Source organism: Ailuropoda melanoleuca, chromosome 4, assembly GCF_002007445.2.
Source record: "Ailuropoda melanoleuca isolate Jingjing chromosome 4, ASM200744v2, whole genome shotgun sequence".
Classification (NCBI taxonomy): domain Eukaryota; kingdom Metazoa; phylum Chordata; class Mammalia; order Carnivora; family Ursidae; genus Ailuropoda; species Ailuropoda melanoleuca.
Genome location: NC_048221.1, coordinates 5,688,629 through 5,696,826, shown reverse-complemented (window position 1 = coordinate 5,696,826; position 8,198 = coordinate 5,688,629). Strand labels below are relative to the sequence as shown.

Here is an 8,198-nt window from a genome sequence, read left to right as displayed (position 1 = left end):
GTGCTTCCTGGGCTCACCTTCCAGGTAGACTCTTGGGACCCAGTTCCTTGTCTCAGCGTCTGCGCCTAAAGGAGACAGAACTCAGACAACACCCCATCATCCACCCACCCCCCGTCATTTACTGAGTGCCCCGTGTGCCAGGCACCATTCCAAGCGTTGGGGATGCAGCGGGGAGCAGGAGGGATGGTGCCTGGGGTCATGGGGTTTCCATCCCGGTGCCAGCAGAGATTGGTACAAGTGTGCAAAGCGATGTGTATCAGGACGCTCACTCCAGGGGCGCCCGGGGGGCTCAGTCCATTGAGGGTCTGCCTTCAGCTCAGGTCATGATCCTGGGGTCCTGGGATCCAGCCCCATGGCAGGCTCCCTGCTCAGCAGGGAGTCTGCTTCTCCCTCGCCCTCTGCCCCTCCCCACTCGAATGCGAGCATGCACTCTCTCTCTCTCTCAAATAAATAAATAAAACTTTTTTTTTTAAAGGATGCTCATTCCAGTATAAAGCTGTAAACACCCCCCCCACCCCCAGGGCATGGATCCAAAGGAGCTTCTCCAGAGGCAGGAAGGGGTCCACGGAGAGGGAGAAAGAACTCGTCTCAGATGGCCCAAATTGGCCCTTGGCCTCTGTTACCCACCTCACCCTGCTTGGTTATAGGCACAGCACTTGTCACAGATGGCGATCTTGTTCCCTGCATGTTTGCAGGCCTACCTCTGTGTCGGCTGCCCCCACTCGGGCAGAAGGGCTGAGAGAGCAGGGGGCCTTGCTTATCTCACCATGAAGGTCTGGCTTGGGGCTGCCTGTGGTGAGCCCACAGACACTTTGGAGAAGTCACGCCTCCGAGGGTCATGCCCATGGATCACCAAGGCTTCACAGAGGAACCTAAGCTGAGGGGGTTCCCCATCCTCAAGGTTTGGAGTCTCAGGTCTCTGGCTCTCTGAGTCTAATGAACTCATGGGCTTCTTTTTCCCGCAGGGGAGGGGTCTCGTTCTCCCACTTCCTCAAGGTCCCCCCTCCCTTGAGTTTTGCGGACAGAACAGATCAAGATTCATCAGATGCCTCCAGGCTGAACTGGGTGCTTTGCCACTCTAAGACCCAGCTCAGGCCTCCTTGGCTGGGGAGGAATGAGTGGGGATGGGGAGGCAGTCATCCTTTCTAGAAGCTGGCCTCCCAGACCAGATCCCTCTGGCCCCTGTGCTTCCCTGAACTGCATNAAGGAGTTGGGCCCAGCGTTCCAGCCGGAGCGGTGAGTAGGTGGCTCTGTGTCCCTGGGGACGGGGTGGCGGGGCAGGGGTCTGGCCCACGTGAGGACCACCCCAGGTGCCGCTGGCACTGCCGCCGAGCCCGCGGCCCGCCAGGGCACACAAGGAGCTGGGGAGGGGGTGGGGGCAGCGAGAGACTCTGCCGTGGCCAGCCCAAGGGCGCCCGTCACGGAGCGGGCGGGCCTGGCCAAGGACGGAATGAAGATCAGCAGAATGGGGTCTGGTCTCCTTTCCTTGTCTGCTACGACAGCGGCGACAGCTCACCTCTGTGAACTCCTCAATGCCCCAGAACCCTACCCCTTGGAGTCCTTACCAGCTTGCCCTCTCTGGGACTATGAAACCTCAAGACTCCCTAGGCTCCCAAGTCCTGGCAGGGCAGATCGGGAATGCACTAGGTTGGGAGTCCCCAAGCCTGGGCCTGGCCCAAGATCTGCTACTAAGGGGCCACCCCCCACCCCAATCCCTGACCTCAGTTCCTGTCTTGTGTAAGTCAGAGATCTGACCTGTGTGCTCCAAAGCCTGTTTCAGGGCTGACAACTATCGAGGTGTCTTGCTTGCCCGTTAGCATGGGCTGTGGGTGAGGAGGGGGCTGGACCAGGAGCACCCGCCACTGCCCTGTTCGGGAGGCCAGCTGGGAGCTCCAGGGAGGGCCTGAGAGAGAAGCGGGGGTGAGGTGTGGATGGGTGGAGCTCAGGCTGGGCAGGGGGCAGTACCTGGTCCTTGGGCGGACCAGGACCCCCCAACCTGGTCTGCGGAGCAGGTGTCCGCCCATCTGTTCTCTGCCAGAGCTCCCCTCTGAGGTTCTTCGGGTGAAGACACTGCATTTCAGCAAGAGGTTCTCACCCACGAGAATACAGGGGGGTGCTACCAGCCAGAGGAGACTTGGGGGTTACGCCTTAAATACCACTTGTAGCTGTGAAACCTCGAGCGGGTTATTTCCCTCCCCGAGAGTCTGGAAAATGAGGGTTGCAGTGCCCTCCCCCCCAAGAGTTGGGAAAAAAGGAGGCCTTGGAAGCATCTGGTGGCCACAAGCCGCATGTGGCCCAGTGATTGTTTTCCTCTGGACTCCCCCTCCCTCAAGCCCTCTGCCCCAGGGCCCTCCCACCAGCCCTGCTCAGACAAAGGGGGGCCAGTCTTGTGTCTGTGGAAGCTTAATGGCAGGTTCAGACCATCCAGTTTGAGTCATGGAGACAGATAATGATAACCCCTGTGTCTGCCTCGGATGGCGTTGTGTATATACCTTGTTCCGTGGGAGCCACAGGGCCTTCCACTGGGGACCCTGGGTGTCTCTGCCTTCTTGCCTTCGATTGCAGTCCTGGTGTGGTAGGTGCTAGAGCTCCCAGCAATGCGGGATGGACGCAGGCAGGACCTTGCCTGTGTGTTTCTCTCGCAGCCCCCAGAGGTACTCTCCTTCGGTGAATCGGCGGAGTGGGGTCCCTCACAGGGACAGGTACCCAGGGCAGGGAGAATAGGGGCTGGCTGGAACTGGTCCTGGGTCTCCCCTCAGCCCAGTGTGTACGTCCAGACGCACACTCCAGAACGCCCCCAGGTGTCTCCTTGGGTGGGCACAGTGTACACTGGGCCTCTGGGTACTGTGGAGCCGCCCTGCGTGTGTTTCTCTAAGACCCCCCGGTGACTGGACTGATGCACTCAGCTCTTCTTTTAGGACAGGGTGTCACACTGACAGTGAAGGATGGGGCATTGTGGGAGGGAGCCTCAGTTCCGTCTCAGTACCCCCTGCCTGCGCCTGGTTCTCAGTGAGTCAGGGCCTGAGTCAGGGGGCCCTGCCCCTCCCATCCTGAAGTGAGGGCCTCTGATGGGATTAGAAGGTGTGGTGGACTGCCCCGCCCTCAGCCTGGTGGGCGAGTCTGCATCCTGTATCCCTGCCAGCCTCCACCCCCTCCCCACCCAGGAGTCAACTCAAGGCCTTCCGGACCTGGGGACCAAAAAAGGGAGGGAGGGAAGTGTCCAGTAATTGGCTGAGGTGTGGGCCAGGGCCAGGTTCCCCCTAGGAGATGGGTGGGAGGCTGGGGGACGAGCTGATGGCCCAGATGCCTCCCTCCATTGCCCAGCCTCCAGGAACCCCACGTGGGAAAACTGGCAGTGTAGAGAAGCACGGATGCTGGGAGGGACAGTCCAGCCTAGGAGCCCCCTCAGAAGCAGTGGGGGCCTTGCTGCCTCCCTTTCCTTCCATCCAGCCTCAAGGAGAGGGGGAGGGAGGCTCCCCAGCTGCCTGCCTGGGAGGGTGATGTCCCAGCTTGTGGCCCACGCCCCCATGTGACTTGCTCCTGGCCGTCTGTATCTGAAATAATGATACCTTGGTCTAAAATGAAACCCAGGGACAGACAGAGTGGGCTGGCCGCCCAGGAGCCTGGCAGCCCAGCCCCAGCCCAGTCATAGGTGTCGCTCTGGCTTCTCTCTGCGTTTTCCATTTCCTGATCCTCTGCCTTTCCTCCATTCTGGCATCCCTTACCCAGGTTTCTGTTTTCTGCCTCAGATTCTGGGCACGAACCCCTCTAGAAACCCAGGTGGCCTGGTCCTCCCTCCTCCTAACTGACCAGCCTTCAGCTTTGCCACTCCCTGCCCCTCAGGCCCTGTAACCAGAGCCAGGCTCCAGCCGGCTTTTCCGGTTGGAGGTTGGAGGTGGTGCCTGGAGCGCCCCTGAAGGGGGTGGGGGGCCCACACCCAGGAAGTCCTGAGCCTGCCTCAGACGCTCTCTGGCCCAGTGGCAGAGACAGCTGGGGCTAGCCACCTGGCCACCAGGTGTCTGGACAGCAGAGCGAATGTTTCAGGCTCAGCATCAAGGGTGGACGGTGGCTGCGTTCCGGGAGAGGGCCACACGGGCAAGTTGGGGGACAGCGGCCCTGTGGACTGCCCGTCCAGACCTCTGAAAGGGCCAGCAGCGTCAGATGGGGGCAGGGATCCCGGGGAGCAGAAGTGGAGAGAACGGTAGTAGCTTGGCTTCAGAAAGGAGGTGAGGTCTGGGGGTGACGGGAAGGGGGCACACAGCTCATGCGCCAGATTTGGGCAGATGAGAGCACAAATTGGGAGCAGAGGCACGTGTCTGACTCGCTGGGGGCCCACCACCAGGCGCCCCCTCTTGAGGGTCTCTGCAACCTCTGCCTCCCCCTCTCCCGCAGGAAAGATGATCCCGGTGGCCGAGTTCAAACAGTTCACGGAACAGCAGCCCGCCTTCAAGGTGCTCAAACCCTGGTGGGACGTGCTGGCGGAGTACCTCACCGTGGCTATGCTCATGATCGGGGTCTTTGGCTGCACCCTGCAGGTAAGGCGCAAGGCCTGGAGCGGGGCCTGTGCGGGGGGCGGTCTGTAGGGGGCGGGGCCTGGATGCGAGAACACAGGGGCGGGGCCTGGATGAGCCGGTAGGAGAGGCGGGGCATTGTGGGGGCGGGGCCTGGGAATCCCGGAAGTCTTCCTGTTATTGTCTCACAGTTCTGGAGACTGGAATCCTGAAATCAGAGGGTTGACAGGGCTGCTTCCTTCTTTTTTTTTTTTTTTTTTTTTANAAGATTTTATTTATTTATTCGACAGAGATAGAGACAGCCAGCGAGAGAGGGAACACAAGCAGGGGGAGTGGGAGAGGAAGAAGCAGGCTCATAGCGGAGGAGCCTGATGTGGGGCTCGATCCCACAACGCCGGGATCACGCCCTGAGCCGAAGGCAGACGCTTAACCGCTGTGCCACCCAGGCGCCCCATGGGCTGCTTCCTTCTGAGGGCTGTGAGGGAGCATGCGTTCCATGCCTTTCTCCCTCCCGGCTCCCCGATGATCTCAGGCTTGGTTTATAGATGACGTTCGCTTATCTCCCCTCAGTGTGTGTGTGTCTGTGTCCAAAGAACAGCCGTACTGGATTAGGGCCCACCTTAATAACCTCCCCTTAACTTGATCACATCTACTCTGCAAAGACTATTCACAGGTACTAAGGATTAGGACTTCGGTATCTTTTGAGGGGGCGGGGGCGTGAGGGGAGAGCAGGAGGATCCCATTCAACCTAACTCCTTTTTTCAAAGACTGAGGTGCTTTCAGAGGTTTGGCGACTCTTCCAAAATCGCAGCCAGCTAGGGACAGTCAGGGACTGGGGCCGCCTCCCACCTTCAGCCCGCCTCTTACCCCCCAGCTACAAAGGCCCACCCAGCTCCTTGACCCTCTTCCCCCCTCGTTCCCAGGTGACACAGGACAAGATCATCTGTCTGCCCAGTCACGAGCTCCGGGAGAATTTATCCGAGGCCCCATGCCAGCAACTGCTGCCACGGGGGGTCTCGGAGCAGATGGGGGGCCTCCGGGAGGTCAGCGGCCTCAAGAACAACCTGGACCTACAGCAGTACAGCTTTATAAACCAGCTGTGCTACGAGACAGCCCTCCACTGGTACGCCAAGTACTTCCCCTACCTGGTCGTCATTCACACTCTCATCTTCATGGTCTGTACCAGCTTCTGGTTCAAGTTCCCTGGCACCAGCTCCAAGATCGAGCACTTCATCTCCATTCTGGGCAAGTGTTTTGACTCGCCATGGACCACGCGGGCCCTGTCCGAGGTCTCTGGGGAGAACCACAAGGGCCCCACCACGGGACGGGCGACGGCCACCGCGGAGGCCTCTGCAGGGCCAGGAAAAGCAGGTGAGGGTGAGAAGGAAAAGGTGCTGGTGGAGCCGGAGAAGGTGGTGACCGAGCCTCCTGCCGTCACCCTGTTGGATAAGAAGGAAGGTGAACAGGCCAAAGCCCTGTTTGAGAAGGTCAAGAAGTTCCGCGTGCACGTGGAAGAGGGAGACATCTTGTACACCATGTACATCCGGCAGACGGTGCTCAAAGTCTGCAAGTTCTTTGCCATCCTGGTCTACAACCTTGTCTACGTGGAGAAGATCAGCTTCCTGGTGGCCTGCCGGGTGGAGACCTCGGAGGTCACAGGCTACGCCAGCTTCTGCTGCAACCACACCAAGGCCCACCTCTTCTCCAAGCTGGCTTTCTGCTACATCTCCTTCGTGTGTGTCTACGGGCTCACCTGTCTGTACACGCTCTTCTGGCTCTTCCACCGGCCCCTCAAGGAGTACTCGTTCCGCTCGGTGCGGGAGGAGACCGGCATGGGCGACATCCCCGACGTCAAGAATGACTTTGCCTTCATGCTGCACCTCATCGACCAGTACGACTCGCTCTACTCCAAGCGCTTCGCCGTCTTCCTCTCGGAAGTCAGCGAGAGCCGCCTGAAGCAGCTCAACCTGAACCACGAATGGACTCCCGAGAAGCTGCGGCAGAAGCTGCAGCGTAATGCCCGGGGCCGGCTCGAGCTGGCCTTGTGCATGCTCCCGGGGCTGCCCGACACCGTCTTCGAGCTCGGCGAGGTGGAGGCGCTCCGGCTGGAGGCCATCTGCGACATCACCTTCCCGCCGGGCCTCTCCCAGCTGGTGAACCTGCAGGAGCTCAGCCTGCTGCACTCGCCCGCCAGGCTGCCCTTCTCCTTGCAGGTCTTTCTGCGGGACCGCCTGAAGGTCCTCCGCGTCAAGTGCGAGGAGCTCCGCGAGGTGCCCCTGTGGGTGTTTGGGCTGCGCGGCCTGGAGGAGCTGCACCTCGAGGGGCTCTTCCCCCCGGAGCTGGCTCGGGCGGCGACCCTCGAGAGCCTCCGGGAGCTGAAGCAGCTCAAGGTGCTGTCTCTGCGGAGCAATGCCAGCAAGGTGCCAGCCAGCGTGACTGACGTGGCCGGGCACCTGCAGCGGCTCAGTCTGCACAACGACGGGGCCCGCCTGCTGGCCCTCAACAGCCTCAAGAAGCTGGCGGCACTGCGGGAGCTGGAGCTGCTGGCCTGCGGGCTGGAGCGCATCCCCCATGCCGTCTTCAGCCTGGGCGCGCTGCAGGAGCTCGACCTCAAGGACAACCACCTGCGGTCCATCGAGGAGATCCTCAGCTTCCAGCACTGCCGCAAGCTGCTCACGCTCAGGCTGTGGCACAACCAGATCGCCTACGTCCCCGAGCACGTGCGCAAGCTCCGGGGCCTCGAGCAGCTCTACCTCAGCCACAACAAGCTGGAGACGCTGCCCAGCCAACTGGGCATGTGCTCCGGCCTCCGCCTGCTGGACATCTCCCACAACGGGCTCCGTTCCCTGCCGCCCGAGCTGGGCCTCCTTCAGAACCTGCAGCACCTGGCTCTGTCCTACAACGCCCTGGAGGCCCTGCCTGACGAGCTCTTCTTCTGCCGGAAACTGCGGACGTTGCTTCTGGGCTACAACCACCTGAGCCAGCTCTCGCCCCAAGTGGGGACCCTCAGGGCCCTCAGCCGCCTGGAGCTCAAGGGCAACCGCCTGGAGGCACTGCCGGAAGAGCTCGGCAACTGTGTGGGGCTCAAGAAAGTGGGGCTCCTCGTGGAGGACACCCTTTACGAGGGCCTGCCGGCAGAGGTGCGGGAGAAACTGGAGGAGGAATGAAGCGGAGGTGGGGAAGGTTGGGGCAGAGGCCTTCTGGATGCTTCCACCCCAGCATCTCTACTATTGTCTTCAAGAGAGGTGGCCAAGAGGGCCCAGGCCAGGAGAGGAGGAGCAGACACATCGGCCTCGTGGGGTCCAGGGAAAATCCTGAGACTGGTCTGTCTGAGAAGAGATGGGAAACTGTGGATTTGGGGCAGAACGTCGTGGAGGGATTAACTCAGTCATAGCATTCTCAGACCAAAACCACACCTGCGTTTTTGGCTGGCTGTCCTGCCCTGCCCCTGGACATTCTAGCTCAATTAGTGCCATGTATGGGGGTGGGGCACATCCCAATGGGATTTCAACCCTCCCCCTAATGCCGACCAAAACAGCTTATCTCTGGGGTTCTCTCCCAAGGAGGGGACACAGACACAAGGGACCAGTGACCCTCGCCCCCAACTTTGATGCCAATCCCTTATTTATAAGTTGTTTGCTACAGACATGTGAACTCAGAAAAATGGTTCTCACCTTTGGCTATGCA

At 60.5% G+C, this 8,198-nt stretch overlaps 1 protein-coding gene across 3 annotated transcripts in view; it reads left to right on the top strand.

The window, feature by feature from the left end:
- LRRC8E (leucine rich repeat containing 8 VRAC subunit E) overlaps positions 1-8,198 on the top strand; it is a 9,189-nt gene extending 991 nt beyond the window's left edge. Inside the window, exons 1-3 of one of the 3 annotated variants that reach the window (XM_034657676.1) lie at positions 1,212-1,236; positions 4,393-4,535; positions 5,435-8,198. In XM_034657676.1, the coding sequence (XP_034513567.1) occupies positions 4,398-4,535; positions 5,435-7,678 (2,382 nt within the window). In that variant the 5' untranslated portion in view covers positions 1,212-1,236; positions 4,393-4,397 and the 3' untranslated portion in view covers positions 7,679-8,198. Of the gene's footprint in view, positions 1-1,211; positions 1,237-3,257; positions 4,227-4,392; positions 4,536-5,434 lie in introns of those variants that run through there. The other 2 variants (XM_002921909.4, XM_034657675.1) reach the window with 2 other exon arrangements.